The sequence below is a fragment of the Lycium ferocissimum genome, chromosome 10, assembly GCF_029784015.1.
Source record: "Lycium ferocissimum isolate CSIRO_LF1 chromosome 10, AGI_CSIRO_Lferr_CH_V1, whole genome shotgun sequence".
Taxonomy (NCBI): domain Eukaryota; kingdom Viridiplantae; phylum Streptophyta; class Magnoliopsida; order Solanales; family Solanaceae; genus Lycium; species Lycium ferocissimum.
Genome location: NC_081351.1, coordinates 50,176,507 through 50,195,200, shown reverse-complemented (window position 1 = coordinate 50,195,200; position 18,694 = coordinate 50,176,507). Strand labels below are relative to the sequence as shown.

General features: G+C 34.9%; 4 protein-coding genes across 4 annotated transcripts; 2 read left to right on the top strand and 2 right to left on the bottom strand.

The window, feature by feature from the left end:
- Window positions 1-1,223: 1,223 nt before the first annotated feature.
- On the bottom strand, window positions 1,224-1,630 carry LOC132034990 (uncharacterized). Its single transcript, XM_059425313.1, has 2 exons — window positions 1,587-1,630; window positions 1,224-1,503 (listed from the first exon to the last, which is right to left on the bottom strand). The coding sequence occupies exons 1-2, from the start codon at window positions 1,628-1,630 to the stop codon at window positions 1,224-1,226; spliced, it is 324 nt and encodes a 107-aa protein (XP_059281296.1).
- A 3,282-nt stretch (window positions 1,631-4,912) lies between these two features.
- On the top strand, window positions 4,913-7,962 carry LOC132035575 (GCN5-related N-acetyltransferase 10, chloroplastic). The gene is made up of 4 exons (XM_059425873.1): window positions 4,913-5,370; window positions 6,068-6,120; window positions 6,897-7,064; window positions 7,523-7,962. The coding sequence occupies exons 1-4, from the start codon at window positions 4,984-4,986 to the stop codon at window positions 7,758-7,760; spliced, it is 846 nt and encodes a 281-aa protein (XP_059281856.1). The 5' UTR covers window positions 4,913-4,983; the 3' UTR covers window positions 7,761-7,962.
- A 584-nt stretch (window positions 7,963-8,546) lies between these two features.
- LOC132034210 (pentatricopeptide repeat-containing protein At4g25270, chloroplastic) lies at window positions 8,547-10,570 on the bottom strand. The gene has a single exon (XM_059424494.1). It carries the CDS (start codon window positions 10,459-10,461, stop codon window positions 8,860-8,862), a length of 1,602 nt encoding a protein of 533 aa, XP_059280477.1. The 5' UTR covers window positions 10,462-10,570; the 3' UTR covers window positions 8,547-8,859.
- A 900-nt stretch (window positions 10,571-11,470) lies between these two features.
- On the top strand, window positions 11,471-12,296 carry LOC132035574 (uncharacterized). Its single transcript, XM_059425872.1, has 3 exons — window positions 11,471-11,808; window positions 11,906-12,054; window positions 12,146-12,296. Exons 1-3 carry the CDS (start codon window positions 11,692-11,694, stop codon window positions 12,186-12,188), a joined length of 309 nt encoding a protein of 102 aa, XP_059281855.1. The 5' UTR covers window positions 11,471-11,691; the 3' UTR covers window positions 12,189-12,296.
- Window positions 12,297-18,694: the final 6,398 nt, after the last annotated feature.

The window sequence follows — 18,694 nt, the reverse complement described above, 5'->3', positions numbered from 1 at the left end:
TTGACTTCAAAACGGCTATATTCCACCCGAATTCATCAAGAATGGATTCATATAGATAAAATATCATCTTAACACTAGATTTTTACTCATTCACACGTAGTTCAAGTTTACGGGGTGTTACAGCTTATCATGGCCAAACTCCTTACACGTAGAGCACCTTCGAGAGTATGTCCTATCCGGAACATCCATTTGATTGTGAATCATACTTCGTGCATTAACGCCCAATTTACGGATGTACTCCTTGTTAGCAACCATTGAAAATGGCTCGTTTGGCCAATAAGCTTGATCACCAAGTGGGTAGAAGTGGACGACATATGCTTTAAGGTAACTTTTGATGCTGTATTCTGATGCCACATAACTTATTACCGCTTTTCCTATTGCCTCGAAACACTTGATGGCATGAGAACACGGCATGTGGTATGTTTGCCACTTACCAAAACTACACGTTCTCGTGCCCTCATATTACGGTATGTAAGTTTCCTCCCCGACCTTGGTAATAACCTGTCCGGACTTCATACACACATTCAGCATAGTTATACTCGGTCATCTTGTGCAGCTCACATTTTTCCTGTTGTGCTCCATCATTTTTTTAAGTTTTGCCATCCATCTCCCACCCTCTGCTAATATGGCTTTGGAATGCTTTGTTCTTGTCACAAACCACTCCACAACTTGCATGAAAGTCATTCTCACCATTGCATTAACGGGTAGTCCCCGAGTTTTAGCAAATCATTGAATGACTCATTTGTTGTAAGCATCCCCCCATCTCTGCCTTCATCGGCATGTAATGTCCGTTTTCAACTTCGATTGTCTTGACCAATTATATGTACGGACTGTTGCCTTGATCATCTCGTCCTTCCAACCGTTTTTTTTTGTTGATGCTCCGTCTCGGCCCAGCGTCAATTTGTTTAGTGTCTATTTCCAAAGTTCATTTGAAATTTTGCCTTTATGTGCCTTAAACAATAGTGATGGTAAGCAAAGGGAGGCTGTCACCCCTCCAAAGTAGACATATTATGCAATATGCCTTGATGTCGATGAGATAGCACACATATGCCCATACGATCCTTAATAATATACCGCCTCAAATGTGTCAAAAACATCCTCCATGTCTCGTTGCTCTCGTTAGCGGTAATTGCAAAAGCAAGAGGGAATATCGACTCATTGGCATCCATTCCTACTGCAATCGGTAGCTTGATGTCGTATACACCATATACGTACGTTCCATTTTATGGATATGAGCGACGATGAGCAAAACCATCAATACATGATTTGAATGTCCAAAACACAAAGTTGAAAATATTAACGGGCAGAAGCCTCCACTCTACAACAGTACCAGCATTGAATTTTTGTAGAGCTATCATATGCCTCGGCAACATCTGTAAAGAGCCCTCCCAATTTCCATAAATCATCTCAAAAGCACGCCTACGCCCCAGATATCCATTTCTCTTGCTTATCATTTTATGATATGATGTCTTAACGTTTCTAATGCAATCTTTGATGGGGATCCTGCACAAGTTTTAACAAACAACATTTAGCAATGATAATTTAATTGATGTAAGAATTATAATTAACTAGGTCGAATAGGTTACCTTGGGGTTTCGGCAACGTCTTTAAGTAACACTTGAGCAATCATATTTGTATCTAAATTAAAATGATCTGCTCGATTCTCTCCCATATCACAAGTGTGACGTTGGTGGAATTTTGTGATAACCCACATACCATCAGGCTTAACAATTCCCCGAAGCATCCATTGATAGCCTTGATAACGTCGTCTCTACAAATTAGTCTCCATATCTTTTACGGTTGAATCATCAACCCTATACTCCCTCATTCCCTTATAACTATAAATTTTATTCTGCCTTTTGCAATGCCTTTTTTTATTCGAACATCATGCCTTTTTCAAGGTAGCAATCATTGTTTATAAGATCGGCCGATTTTTTCCACATTTTTTGACGGCTTTGATCATCTTCTCTGGTGAAGACAAAGGCATCCACATGATCTTGAAGATTGTCAAGATATGGAATATGGTCAGAATGCCACTGCATTGAGCTTTCGGGAGTTGGGTTTTCCGGCATCGGACTTTGCATCATTTTTATTAAATTTGCTTGCTGCATACCAGATTGAACATCGACCTCTTCTTCATCATCATCATCATCGGTTACTTCTACATTATTCGGTTCGCTATCACTTAATGATGTCTCACAATAATTTGGACAATCATCACCATCTAAGAAAGGCCTCTTCCTACACGAAAAGTAACATATTTTAAATACCAACATCAAATATATATGGATTATTTAATATCAAGGTGATGAACCTACCGATATTGATCAATATTGTCATGATTTGGAGAAAGATTAACTCCACCGAACTAAGAGGATTGCCCAAAATTAACATTTGGTACCACTGACGAGTTTTGTGAATAATTTTCACTGTAAGTTTGATTAAATTGTTGGTTTGGAGAAAGATTAACTCCACCGAACTGAGAGTTTAGCCCAATATTACTCATATCAAGTGTATAACCCCTACAAAGATATAAAAAAAATGGATATTTACCAATAAATAAAATAAACACATGCTACTACACAAAATACTTAAACTTAAAAATGGATATTTACCAATTTTCACAGTAATTTTGATTAAATTGCTGGCTTAGAGTGTCCAGCGTCACTTGACCACTCAAAATGTCTCCATAAGAACTAAAGTTCCCATAAGTGTTACCATGAGTAGGCTGGACTTGAGGGACTTCTTGAGGTATCTTTTCAAGAACATTAATGGCGACTAAATCTCTATATTCTTCCGGCGCCCTCAAATAATCCCTCAAAGAGTCATCATCATTGATATTCCACACACCATAAAGCACTAAACCTTGTGAAACGGTATGTCGATATCTGCCTATTACAGATAATCCATACTGAGTAGGATTAGTTTACATTTTTTTTTGTGTATGTAATTAACTAATGTTTCGTAATTCAAGGTTGTTGGAAACTTTACATGGGCTTGTGGTTTGATACTACAACGAACGGTATTATTGTCATCAAGTATATGTCCATCCCAAAATAAAAAAACCTTAACAGTTGAAGGAGAAGAAGACATTTTTTCTTTGAAGTTTGATTTTTTTCAAGAACTTAAAAGACTTAAACTTATGAAATGGATAAGTTTTTACCTCATCTAACATTCATTTTAAATAGAAAAAACTTGAGCACAAAAATGAACATTTAAAAAACGTGGGATTAAGCCCTATTGCGCGGGGAAAACCTTTGCGCATGAATACTCTTTAACGCATGAAAACACTGCGCAATAGGATAATACTCGTGAAATAATGCGGCATTGTGTTGTCAAATCAAACATAGTGTGTCATAAAACATGATCAAATAATGCAGCATTGTGTTGTCAAATCAAACATAGTGTTCTAAAACTCATATTTTGCGCATTTAAATGTTGTGCAATATAAGTATGTCATAAAAAGCGGTCAAATAACGCAGCATTGTATTGTTAAATCAAGCATGGTGTGTCATAAAAGCGGTCAAATCAAGCATGTCATTCTAAAAACTAATATTTTGCGCATTTAAATGTTGCGCACTATAATTAAGTGTCATAAAAAGCGGTCAATTATGCAGCATAGTGTTGTCAAATCAAGCATGGCGTGTCATAAAAGTGATCAAATAATACAGCATTGTGTTGTCAAATCAAGCATGATATGTCATAAAAAGCGGTCAAATAATGCAGCATTGTGTTGTCAAATCAAGCATGTCATTCTGAAAACTCACATTTTGCGCATTTAAATGTTGCGCAATATAATTAAGTGTAATAAAAAGCAGCCAAATTATGCAGCATAGTGTTGTCAAATCAAACATGTCATTCTGAAAACTCATATTTTACGTATTTAAATGTTGCGCAATATAATTAAGTGTCATACAAAGCGGTCAAATAATACAGCATTGTGTATGTTGAAAGAGTGAAAATGGAGGAGATGAAGAAGAGTAACTTGGAAAAATGAAGCTGGTAGGATTTTTATTAAACCCCTATTGCGCACTAATTTAGTCTTATGCAAAGGATAGTTTGGTTACTTTTTTTTTTTTATGGGTTATTTTTGTATCCAAACCCACTTTGCGGACTCGCTTTAATCGGATCTAAGGAGTTTCTCAATTGGATACACGTGCATGTGTCCCAAAACTAGTCCGAATATAAATTCAAAAAGTCATTTTTGTTACTTAAAAAACGTTAGATAGAACTCAGGATAATAACTACACTATAGAGTATAGTCTCGGTAGAGGACACGTGTTAGGCTAATTGGCATCCACGTGGACAAATAGTTTCAGGAGCAAAGGAAATCATGAGTTTAGAACCATTCTATAATGTTCTTATTTTGTCATTATGAGCAGAATCCATCAGTGGATCTATAGCCACAAACTTCTTGTAATGCCACGACATAAGAACCAAAAAAAAAAAAATCAATAATATACAATTCAGCACAAAATATTACATTCACGTAGTCATATCTTTAATTTGCATATGCATAGTCATTTTTTTTTAACATTGTTTATACATGATATACAACATTATACACGTACTGTAACATAAACCTGTATAAAAGTGTATAATAATATATAAAAGGATCATTTTGAGTAATATTAGAAATATGGGCCATTTCGGTCAAATATTTTCTCCAAATAAACATAGAGTGTTATTTCCCCCAAAAAATGGCATTCATCTGGTATAGAAGTTGGATTTTCCCTTCATTTTTATTTCTTTTTAATAAAAGGGTTAAAGATAGAAGTTGGATGCCAAAAATAAAGAGAAAATCGAATTCAAAATGTGTGAAACTAAACAAAAGAGAATCAGACGACCACCAATCAACCACAAAAATAACAATTTACAAAACCATAGAGACATCACAACTGAAATAACCGAACCCCACCAAGGATAAGTTTTTTCTCTCTCTTTCTCTTTTCACTGTTATGAAATATTGAGAATAAGAAAAAAATGGCGCAATGTCAATGGCAACCAAACTTTCAGAGTATTTCAAGAACATTGAAGAAAGATATTGCTTGGAAATGCAAAGGCTTAGAACCATACACAGTTTCCATTAACAGAAGTAGAGGAACTTGTAAAAAAAGATTGCAAATTGCACAATTTTGTAGTAGTTCTTTTCCAGTTTCATTAATAACAAGAGAAGAAGAAGTGGGGTTGAAGTCAAGAAAACAAAGAGGAAATTATGAAGTAGAGTGTTTTGTGAATGACGAGAATGGATGGAAAGTGAGAAGAATGATTGAAACTGAAGAAGAAATGAGGAATGTTGCTTTTGTTCAAGCTGAAGCATTTCATGAACCTGTCTTCATGTTCAATGATATGTTCTTTGAATTCTTTCAGGTTCTTTCTATAACCCCATAATCCTTTCTCTTCTTGATTTTTATTTCATTGAGCATTTCATCTTTAATACCATCCGTTTCAATTTATGTGCGGAGTTTACGAAAGAAGAGAAACTTTTAAACTTGTGCTGTTAAATGAGTCACGTATAATTTGTATGATTATAAATCATTGCATAAATGTAGATTGTTTCCAAATAAGATTGTTTCCAAATATAAGAAGGGGTCATTCTTTTTTGCACGAACTAATAAGGCAATAGGTTCACATAAATTAAAACGGAGGGATTATTTTGTTCTTTGAATCTCCAAAACCCCATGTCCTTCTCTTCTTGATTTTTCTTTTTCTTGATTTTCAGTTTGTGGTATATTCTGTATATCATTATGTACTTGTCGATTTTGCTAGGAAAGCAGGGGGGGGGGGTGTGTGGGGGTTGGGTTGGAGGGGGGGCGGGGGCATGGAATTTGACAAAGGGGTGTTAAAGAGGGTTATAGAAGAATGAACTGATAATATATTTTGTTCTCAGTTTCATGTCTCTTATCAGGATATTAGGATATGAATTTGGCTGCATTTCCTATCTGTTATTCTACCGATCAACTGATTCATCCTTTTCTTTTTCTTTTTCTTTTTTTGGTGTCATGAACAGTTCATGTATTAGTGTTATTTATATCTACATAATAAAATGTTAATGATGATTATGTAGGCTGAAGTACTTTCGGGACTTCTTTACAGACTGAAGAATTCTCCACCGGACAGGTAAAAATTAAAACATGGGAATGAGGCTTCAATCTACCTTTTTCTTTTCTATAGTATGTTTCCTCTGTTTTTCCCTTACTGTTAAGAAAATCTAAGTGTATTAAACTGTGGCTCAGTCCCAAACAAGCTGGGGCCGGGTATATAACCTCAAATTTTGTCTTCATCATACATACAAGAACATCTGAGTGCATTGTGATTGTTTAATATTGGTAGACAAATAATAACATGACCTCATTCTCTGCTATGCTAATATTTATGTTACCTGAATTCTTCATTGGTCTTGATGTATTCTAGGCTTATATGAACAATGTACCTAGATTTCGCATTTAAATAGAAGAAAGTGAGCCCCATTTCTGTCGAAAAAATCAGATTATCTGGATGAGCTACGCTTGAATTACACGTGGAGATGGTTGGTTTCCTTAATTTCTAATGAAAGTATAATAAAGCTCATTACCTTATTATCCCAGGTCCAAATCATGTATTATGTAGGTTGATGACCCTAGGCTGCTTTTTCTTTTCCTTTCTTTATAAGAGAGGGGAAGGGGGTTTCAAACTATTTATAATTCAAATATCCACTTTAGGTTATAGAGATTGCATATTGCATCTGCCAAATGAAACCCTCTTTCTTTTCCTGATTCACATTATGGAAGGAAAACAAATGCAAACTAATCCAGAGTTTTTATGAGATTTTGAATAGACAAGCCTAGCTTGATAACCTATTAGTTGCGGAATTTCAGTTCAACTTTATGAAATTTAAGAAATTCTTGTCTAAACAGGTATGCATGTTTAGTTGCGGAGGCCTCAAGTGACACTTCTGAGGTAGAACAAAATCTTGTAGGAGTCGTTGATGCTACAGTGTATAGAGATAATGATGTTCTTCAGTACCTTCCTGGAGCAGCCGAATATATCTATATTTCTGGGATCGGTGTATTGAACAAATTCAGGTACAAGATTCAATACTTCTCCTCCAATTAATACATCAAAGTAAATTGATGCTTTCTTTGATATGGCATAATATGCTTTTTGTTATACTATCATTTGTTTATGTTCATTATCTTCAGCTGTTAAAAATGTCTTAAATTGTCAAGGAAACATCTTAAATAGATATGGTAATAAAACTAACATCATTAGAGATTCAAGCCCTTTTATGTTATAACTCTCTGTGCTAGTGCTACTTCACAATATACAGCATACACACTTTTGTATAATTGTCACTAAAAGGAAAATGTTCTTTCATAACATTATTTGTCATATCAGATGCTTCCTATGTAGAAAAAATAGATGGTGATCCTTTGCTAAATGATTTTACAGATGAGTTATATGTGTTTTTAGATGAGTTATGTGTGCCTTTTGCTATAAAACGATATTTGATTTGACTCGCTAAAATGTTGATCAATCGCAGGAGGCAGAAAGTTGCAACTGCTTTGCTTAAGGCCTGTGACGTGCTTGCAAGATTTTGGGGTTTTGACTATCTAGTCCTAAGGGCTTACGAGGATGATTTTGGTGCTCAGCAATTGTATACAAATGCGGGTTATAAAGTAGTTTCAGGTGATGCTCCATGGAAGACAAAGTGGATTGGTCGAAGAAGACGAGTTCTGTTGATTAAACAGGTCTCGCATGAATCAACTTACATCCATTGAATTCTTTTTATCAGTTCCATATCAAATTAGTCATTCAAAAATACAAAAGTAGAATTCCGCAAATCAATATAAAGTGTACAAAACTGTATCGACTGATATTCAGCAAAGAATATTTCCTGAATCTTGTGAATATTTCCTTTATCTAGAGTTAAATAGCTGACTGCTCTGCTATTCTATCCCAATATCAAGTACCTTAACCAGATTTAATTGTCTTTTCTCAAGTCTCATAAAAGAGTGCAAAAGACAAAAAGTGAAAATCTTTGCCTCTCTTATGCTTCGCAAAGCTCAATCTCCCTATATCAATTTTGTTTCCTTTGTTTTTATTCCAATTACATAATTTTGACAGACCTTTTTCTAATTCTAATCCAAGCAGAAAAGGTAAGATGAGAAAAGACCTTGCTTGAGATATAAGAAGGAACTTTCTATATATGGAGAGGAACTTCCTATGTATGCATATTAGTGCGGGTTTGTTCCATTTTTCATTATTACAGAGGATACATATATTTGTGGTTGATTCCCGTTTAATTTTTTATTGAACTCTAGCTGATATATGGTTGCTCTTGAGCTATTTCTTTCTTGCTATACTATTAAAATACCAGATTTGGCCAATACATGAACATTTGATAATGGCAAGAGAGTAATACTAACCCAAAGCCCAGTCCCATTTTGTGTCTTTATAATGACATTTGTTTCTCTAGTGAAGTGATAGGCAAACCTGTGGATGACTGGAGTCAAGTATGGTAAATTTTGGCTAACTTTTCATAACTAAATTTAAGAAAATAAGCATATTAAAGAAGGCAAATCATTAAGAAACCCAAAGAATATGGTACAAACTACAAAGTGCATAGAAATGCAGCTATTTTCACAGTTAAATTAAACTGGAAATTCTTCGTCGTGCTTCTATGAAACTCACTAAAATGTGTAACAGCTCGTCAAGCAGTTTTCTCACAATTCATTCATCTGATGTTTTCATCAAATCCATAAAAACTCAATTTCACCAGCCCAAAAAATTTATTTGCTTAAAAATTATTCGATCACGCTCTTCTTTAATGTACTGAAAAAGTGCAAAATCATTGGCAAAATGTCGTTTTAAGGAACTTCAACGACTTCTGTATGGTAACAAAGTATCTAATCCTCGTTCTACCATCATTAGCTTTATTCTCTCTACGTCCTCTGTTAGACCAGCATTCTTATAAATCTTCATCAAAAGCTCAAAATTATGCTCATTATCTGGCTCCAACTCGAACAGATGTTGCGCCGCTACCTCTCCTATTTTAACATTGCCATATCTGTAGCAAGCATATAACAATGCACCCCAAACGGTTGGTCCAGCTTCGAATTCCATTCTCTTCGTTACAAAATCAAAAGCTTTGTGTATCAATCCTAACCTTCCATATAGATTCACCATACAACCATAATGTTCCATCCTTGGACTAATATCATACCTCTCTTTCATAACTCTAAACAACCTTTCCCCATCCTCTACTTTCCCTAAATGAGCGCATGACGACAACAACGACACAAATGTGATGCCATCTGGCAGGGCATCGGATTTCACCATCTTCTCAAAGTACGATAGGGCTTCATCAGGATGCTTAGAGTGAGCAGAAATGACTGAATTCCACGATACTACATCCCGTTCACGCATATGCTCAAACAACCATCTCACTTGCTTCAACTTTTTTCGGTCTGCATAGAAATCAACTAATGAGTTAACAATGGACAATTCTTGATTAGTCCCTCGACGAAGAACCCATCCGTGAATTTGTTTTCCAATTAAGAAAGGTAATCTAGCCACAAGTAACGCTGACACTGAGACAGAGTCCGGTTCTATTCCATCACGTATCATAAGACGAAAAAGGTTCAACGCCTTAGTTACAAGCTCATGCCTTATGTATCCAATAAGCATTGAATTCCAAGAAACTAAATCCTTCGTCCCAATTTGATCAAAAAGCTTCTGAGCCTTAACGATATCACCACATTTTGCATACATATCAACAAGTGCATTTAGAATAAACCCGTTACTTCCAAATCCACGACGAATCACATGTCGATGAACTTCCTCGCCTACGTGGATCAACCCGACACCTCCACACGCCTTTAACGCACGTGGGAAAGTGTAACAATCGGGCTCCACACCCTCTTCCACCATTTGAAAATACATGGCTAACGCGTCTTCAAACAAACCCTTCTCAGAATATCCCGATATAATCGAATTCCAAGGAAATGCCGACGCGTTTCTCTTAGGCATTTTATCGAACAGTTCATGGGCTTTCTGAGTTTGTCCACTACACGCGTAAAGTCTAATCAGCTTCGATGAGATGCCTACATTTTTACGTAAAAGTTTCTCAGGAATGAGGCAATGAACACGGATACCGAGATCAATAGCCTGTAAATGAAAGCATGTTTCTAAAAGGGAAGCAAATATTTGAGGGTCGTAAATATCAGTGCCATTTTTTACAGTGGTTTCTAAGTTAGTGATGACAGTTTCAAGAGCTTCAAGCTTGGTTTTGGGTGGGATTTTCTGGTTGAGAAACAGTTGGGTTTGGCGTGATTTTTGAAGACTAGTGTGGGTTTTTGCATTATGCAGTTTTCTATTTTTGGTGTTTTGATTTGTAATGGCGAAAGTTGGGTGCGTGGATTTTCCATAGAGATGTAAATTCATGGTAATGGGAATGTTTTGGTGCAAATTTATAGTCATTATCTCCGTCTACAATAACGTCGTACCTTCAACTGAATACACCGATTGTCCCTCACACTTTTTATGCTCCAATTGAATACTTTTAACACATGATAAAGCGCTCATTTCAGACGTTTTCGCTTCATATTTTAAAAAAAGTTTCTATACATGTCTAACAAGTGTCTATTAAATAAATAAGTTAATCACATAAAATATGATTTCTCCTTTAATTATACACAATAACATCAACTGAAACATGCATGACGGGTTACGATTTTTTAAAGTGAACGCGTATAATTTATAGAGGTGACATATTTTAAATAATTAATTTATCTACGTAATTAGCGATTGAAAACACGCGAAAAACTTTTTTTTCCAAAATTTTGAATCGAAAGTGTCTAATATGAATACATCAGCATAGTTCAAATATTCAATCGGAACATGCCTTAATTTGACTGTCTACATAAAAATTACTGACAAGTCTAGGGTTATCGATGGAGTTAAAAGGTAAAATCAAATTATCAAATAATTAAAAAGAGAAATAACTTAACGATTTCATCTGAACAAATTAGTTGCTACATAAAATTGAACATTCATTAATTTAGCAGTATAACGAATTTTAAAGAATACTCCATCCGATTCACAATAAGTGGCGTTTATAGCTTTTTATTTTGTTTTAAATTAAGTAGTACTGTTTCATAAAATCAACAAGACATTAATTTTTTCCTCCAATTTTACCGTTATTTAAATAAGTGGAATTTTTACGTAATCAAAAAATTATTAAAGAGCTACTTTTTTGTTTCAAGGCATTTAATTAACAGTAAGTGAATAATACAATACTCCCTCCGATTCAAAATACTTATCACGAGGCATTTTCTTTTAAGGGTGTGCCCAAGCAAACTTATCACGAGTGAGTAATACGATACTCCCTCCGGTTCAAAATAAGTGGTCACTACACCTTTTTGTTTTGGCTTAAAATAAATGTTTTCTTATAAACTCAAGAAGGAATTAATTTTATTTTTTCAAATTTGCCCCTATTTATTCAAGGTAATAAATAAGCAAGAATCTTATTAATTAAGAATAGTTTAATCAAATTTTTTTTCTAACAATTAGTATTTTAAGGCTAAGTGAACATTTATTTTGAAGCGGAGGGAGGAGAATACAATCTAGAATGAGTAAAACCGCCGGGAACGAGCAGTGCTTGTAAGACTAGTCTACACATATACAAAGAAGAAAGTGAGAACAATTTGAATGATTCCTCCACTCATGCGCACGTTAGCAACAGGCTCCATTGTTATTCTTGGTGGAGCCATCACTATATCTGCACTCACCACTTCTATCCTTCGTCGTAAAGCCTTAATTAACAAGGTACGTAATTAATTAAATAATAATAATGGGGTCTTTTAAAACAATATTTCCCAAAATACCATTTTCAAATTTTTCATCTTTGATTTTGTTTTTGCAGGAAAAGTTTGGAAAGCTTTGTGGGTATTGTAAAGGAAAGGGATTTTATAAATGTAAGCTTTGCAAAGGAAATGCTACAATTAGTTGGTCACCATTATATGATCCTGTTTTTGTAAATCCATGTGTTTGTCCAACTTGTGATGGTCACAAGTAAGTCCCTTCAATTTTAATTTCGATTAAATGAATTAATTCAAGTTAATCTGCTAAAGTTTTACTGATATTTTTTTAAAATATTTTGTAGGGTACAACGATGTCTAAATTGTTTGGGAGATGGACGAGTATAGTTATGAGTGAAAGAAAGACATTTAATGAAATGCAGTCTACCTGTTTGATAAAATGACAATGTCAACATTTGTTATTTAGAGCCATAAGCATTGCAGTTTTATCTTGCCTCTAAGGTGCCTAATGTTTCTAAATTTATGTAGTTTTATTTTTCTTCTTGTTTGCCATCCAATTGGGTCGTTTCAATTCTGCTCATTTGTACTCCTTCTTTTTAATTTTTTGTGCCGCGGTTCGAACTTTCGAAGTCGAAACGTGTTTAGTACGATCGTGAATTCAGACATGAAATCTTTAAATTTTTAGAAATAAAATCTACGTATTTGAAAACTACGTAAAAAGTACTATCAATAATTGACAATTCAAAATGTTTAAATGACATATCAAAGAAGTCATTTGAATCTCGAAATCTAAAAGGTGTCGCATAAATTGGGACGGAGCAGTATTAGGTTGCAAATTTAAATCTAGTACGACTAATATAAATATCACTTATACATCATATTCAATACTATTCTAATTATACGTTGTAATCATGACATTAACAATACTAGTACTGTTCTTATACGTATACACCATAGTCAATACTATTAGAAATTATGCAATGCATGTTATTCTTAATACAACAAATGAAACAGTTAATAAGAAATAATGTCAGCCTAACTAATCTCAAAATTAATAATCCAAATTCCAATATTACTAATCCTAGCTTAACTTATCTTCGAACCAAACTACCCCTTAGTTCTAAGGCCAGTTCACATCATTATTTATTGCTCCAACCTTGAAGAAGCCAACCAATTTTCAAGAGGTTGAGGTATATTTTACCTTTTGCTTCACTGTTTCCTAGTAAACCTTGAATACAACAGTCGCTTTGTTGTTAATAACATGCGGGGGAATGTGTGTATATTACCATATGGTGAAAATTTGGGTATCAATTCTTGCAGCCGTGTTTCTAACAAGCTAGAGAATTGATCACAGAGACAAAGTCAAAATTTGAAGCTTATGGATTCTAGATTTTAGTTCTTTTAAGTTAACAGTTCTAAATTAAAAAATTTATACAAATATTTTATATATTTCTTAAGACAAATGGGGTTTGGTAGCCAAAAATTCTTTGAATGAACCCATAAGATATACTCTAGCTCCGCCCTTTGATTGACTATGGCTTGTTGGTCTTCAAGCTCTCGAACTTCAATCTAACCCATTTATCAAGAACATGCATGATTATTCCTCCATTACATTGCAGCAAGGTTGTCAATAAGTTGCTTCTATACAGAAGCACACAATGGAATCAAGAAATTCAATTTGCTAAAAGTCTGCTTATAGTTTGGAGCCTACCCGCCAATCAAAGATGTCTTTAATCTGCTTCCGAAAAGTGTAGGTTTTCGCATTTTTACATTATTTTCGAGCGATATGGTCAACACCCCGCCCAGCATATTTTTTATTTCTTCTTCAATTTTTTAGTTTTTTAACTGAGTTTGATACTAAAAATGAAATTCATAAAATTCTTTTTCATTTTCCCACTAAGTAATATTAATTTAATAGATAATGACTCGAAATTAATTTCTTAGAGGTTAATTGCGAATTTTCCTGTAAGGTCTTAGGAGAAAACCAATCATCTCTCATCACATGTGTTTACAGAGGGACAAGTCTAATTTCCTGCTCTTCCCATGCTCGTTAATAGTGTGTTAGAAATACTAAAACAGCTGAGGAGACTGCCTAAAATCTTCATGTCAGAAATGATGCATAACCTCGGGTTTTATTTGGTTTAGAGACAGGTTACTAATGCAGGGGCTGTAATTGCAGTTATTATTTATTGAATGGTTGGTTTAATATATTACGACCTATAGTACATAATATTGTCACGCCCCAGAAACTGGGGCGGGACGTGATTGACACTTGAATCTAATTGTTTGTCGAGTTAGGGGCGGCTCAATTAATTACCACATTTTATTAAGAGGTTCTACATTAATTTGAAGGTTATTGTTTAGCTTTTTAAGATACAACGTAATTAACTGATTAAGTTTTAATTTATTCTTTTAATTTTTGATTAACCAAATATATATTTCAGCGGATATTTTTAAGGAATAAATAACAAAATTGATATATATATTTATGAAGAAAGATTTTTAAAAAGTGAAACTTTCAGATTAAAAGAAGGTAACATAAAGTTAAAATGATGGCATGGATGATTTTCAGACAAAATTTTAGGGAATGGACAAGCTCGCAATGGATTATTTGTCTGGTATAAACCTTTTTTGGGATTACTTTTAAAATTCTGTCATTTGTTAGCTCAATATGCTATATTTCGTTGACAAAACAGATAGATGATCTTTTTAGACAAAATTTAAAGAGTAACCTTAAAAAAAATCATTTGGTCAAATGCTCCAATGACATTCACTCTTTATTAACAATGATTAATAATAACTTTCTTTTATAATTAACAAATTACTTAAAAAGTAATAATTGCTCCTTCATTTTCAATTTGTTTGTCCTAGTTTGACTTCACACAAAATTTAATTAAAAAATGAAGATCTTTAGTTTGTAGTTTTAAAAATGTCATAATACTTGTGCAACTAAAAAATTTTAAAACTAGTGTTCTTAAACAAGTTGTATCATTTGTGTGGCTATAAGATTTGTCATTTAAAAAATATAGAAATACGTCATTCTTTTTTAAAAGGTTTATTAAAGAAATAATGTCCAAGAAAGCATATAAATGTTGTGTATTATTTTTGGGGCCTAAAGCGAAGACTTCACTAGCTTGGCCCCGGAGACAGCCTTGTGTCGAGCGAACCCTATATCGAGCTGACTGATAGATAATTTAAATAGTTATTTGCATCAACAATAATCTTTGAAGTTTTTATAATTATATGATGAGCTGAATATAACATCTAACGCCAACATAAATGAAACTTGTATCCATTAACTAGTCACGAGACTCTAACTGAGAATCTGAGCATAAGTTTATAGGGCATTCCCCAAAAATACAACAACAACAATCCAATGAAATCCCACAATGTGGGGAGATGCAGGGAGGTAGAGCGTCAGAGCTTCTTACTCCTACCAAGAGTAGGGCGATATTTTTTGAAAGCGCTCAATAAAGATAAAAAGCAGTATCAAAGAAGATCAAATAAATTCAAAAATTGACGATATTGAAATAAAAATAATGAAAGCAGCCCATTGACTGATGAAAAGGAGTTTTAAAAAATCCACATTCCCCAAAAATAGTAACATATTTATATGATAAAGTAAACTAAATGAACTAACCACCGTGAGTCGACGTTGTCCGAATCTAAACACGTGTCCCATTGTCTATTGCTTCAACATTTGTCACCAAAATATAGGTAGACCCAGACGGGCTAAGTACCACAAATAGAATACCCAATAAATCTCATAGACTACCTCTTAAAAAAACAGAGCAAGACTTTCTTGTGGAAATATGTTATTCAAGGAAAATATGCATATATGACATGTAAGCAATTTAAAGACCGAAAACTGAATTGAAACTGAAACTGTAAATTGTACTCTGAGGTAAACTTTAAATTGGTATAAACTAAAAGCTTAGTTATTTGAAAATTAAATGATCTTTCATGGAAACAAATTTCACATTGCGGTCTTGCGTACATAAGGTCTAGCAACACACACGGAAAGTAGCGCTAACATCTCCGTTAAACATGTAACTATGGCTTGCGTATATGAGATCTACACGCAGCGGAGTGTCAGCTTATCTCCCATCCAGGGTCGTCTCAGGGTGAGGTTTGTAAAGATTTTTATTTAGGCTCCCAAAAATGTTGATGCCCCCAAATTTTTTACTAATGAATTTTATTATTTATTTTTTCGCTTAGAAAACATTGAAGTTTATAGAAAAATACAAAATTAAAGAGAGATTTTTTTTTTCACTTTTTAACAAGAGAAGTATTTTAGAAGTTTGAATTAAACTACTCAAATCTTTATATTAGTAAATTAAGTTTTTTACAGCAAGATCCAAGGTAACATATTGTAAACACATATCTAACATCTTATTAGCTTAAATTAGTTAAAGGCTTTCTCCGGGGACCAGGATAACCTTGTTAACAATTTCCCTCAAGCAACTTTCCTTCAAGTCGGCACAAATTGAACATTCAGTGTGTTCTCTGTTCCGAGATCAATTGCCACAATGACTCGGGATTCATTTCTAGCCCACCTTATTATTCGTTCTCTCGATTTCTTAAAACAAGTTTCAAGCTTTTTACAAGATTTGAATGTGTGACTGGCAGTTCAATGTAGTTCACCATTAAGATATATACCTCTTCCCATGGGTTTAAAAATAAGGCTCTCAATTGTTGTCCAGTTATTTTCTCTCAAACTAAACATCTCAGTTTCATGACGAGGAAAATGTCCAATACATACAAACTTATAATAGATCATATCCATTGTCATACAAAACCCCTTCCTATGTTTTGAATCATTTAGGAATATCATTTTGTGAGACCCCGTTAATGGATTCTACAAGCTAAGATCAAGATTAGGATTCTCCCGTTTTGTAGATGTGTTATGAGCTATCAGCAAAAGCCCATGGCAAGAAGCCATGATAATTGTGACAAGATTAGGAGATTTGATAGGATTTCATAAATGTCTTTGGACAATCGATCATAATAGATGGAAGCTATAGACATGGAATAAAATGGTGTACCCGAATCGGAGTGTTTGCCCACAATAACAAAGATGTTAGACCAGTTTTTTACAAAATCTTTTAAGTTGAAATTGTCATTTAGGGAATGCCTGAGTTGAATGTTAGCGAACTCGGATCTATCAATACGATTCTTGAAACTTCTATATACACAGATCCAATGTAAAATAGTAAATTTATTAGATAAAAATCAAATAGGAAAAAACTAAAATAGTAAATTTATTTGATAATATCAATACTTTTTAACGTACCTAAAGAAGACATACAAGAATAGAAGTATGAATGCTTGAAGGAGACTCCCGCTCGCTTGGTGTTCCAAAGTTACAACAATCTTGTCCATTGCTTCAAGATGGGGCTCGTTTATTGTGGCGCTTGCTCCTGAAATCTAAGCTAACATAGTGAAAATATTAAATACCAGAGAGAAAAAAGAACAAAATACAAGTCTGTTTAACCTTAAAATGGAGAACAATTAAATTTATGCGTGACGCCAAAGATATGTGGCTAAATTCAATTAGAGATTAAATTGCGAGATAAGTCAATAAGTAAATAAAGAAGCAGATATGACCAAATATTAGTTATGTCCGGCCTCGGGTATAGAAACCGAGGTCGATACCCGCTGTTGAGTACTTACACGATGAATAATAAAGATAAACTTAGGAACAAATGGGAATGGTTTCAAAGGATTCTTATTATTTTCTGATATGAACTCTTTCACTCTTCGTTGCTAGCTCCCCTTACAATGGACGAACCTCCTCTTTATATAGTATGGCGCAGTCCCAACCCTAGTACAATTCTAAATAAAGGAAAGAAATCAGCGACAATTGTCATTGAGAGTCGACGCCGAAATATCCGATCGAGGGCGGATATTTCGCCTTTCTCCTTTTGGAGTTAACCGCCCTTACTTTTCGCCCCTCCCGGATCGAGCTTTGAAGTTTTCCCGACGAGCCAATCTATCTGCCCCCAAGCAAAACCCTGACAACGGAACCAAGGGATATCCGTATCCCGATTTTTTTCCCGTATACGGATAGTCCCCCCTTTCCCCCGGGGAAAATTTGACGGCGGGGGAAGGACCCAAATAAAAACCCAACAACCACCTCCAAATTTCCGGAAAGAACCCCTTAAACAAAAGCTAACCCCCGCCCGTGCTGGTCTCATTCCCGGCCGCCAAAACCTTTTTGGGGTCCTCCGGTCGAGTCCCGAATGCCACGGGGCCCCGATTCTCCTTTTTATTAAAAACCCCTTTTATTCTTCCTTTTTCCTAAAACCGCAACCCCAAACTTACTTTGTCCCTTCCCCAAAAACCCTTCCCGATTCCCCAATTGGGGCTCGTAAAAATCCTCGGAAATTTTAAACTTCCTTCTCAAGGGGGTCATTTCCGTTAAGAAAAACCTTTCAGAACATGGCTCCGTCTCATTTTGACTCAAAGGGGAAATCAAAACTCGTTTACGCCATCAGGGGGCCGGGTTTCGATAGGGGTAGAATCTCTTTTTTGTTGGTATTCTGCCGGGGCTTATCTAAAACGAACGGCGTAAAATTCTTCATCATTTTGATTCGGGGAGAACTTTGAATTTGGAAATAGGGATTACCGTAGTCAAGGGAAAATTGCAACTTAGGCGCAAATGTTGTCGTTCGCCTGTTAGAATTGCGGGGGAAAAATCACCACCTTTTCGGTTATTCGTTGTCATACACGATCCTTTTGCCATAGGGTTCACCCCCCGGTTTTAAAGGGCGAGGACTTTCTCCGGACGGAATGATTGGGGGGATCGCCCCGGGTCCCGGGGACTTGTGTATTATAGAGAAGTTGGCTAAGTGGCCCGGGCGCCTTCCCCTTGACCATTTGCTTCACTATAT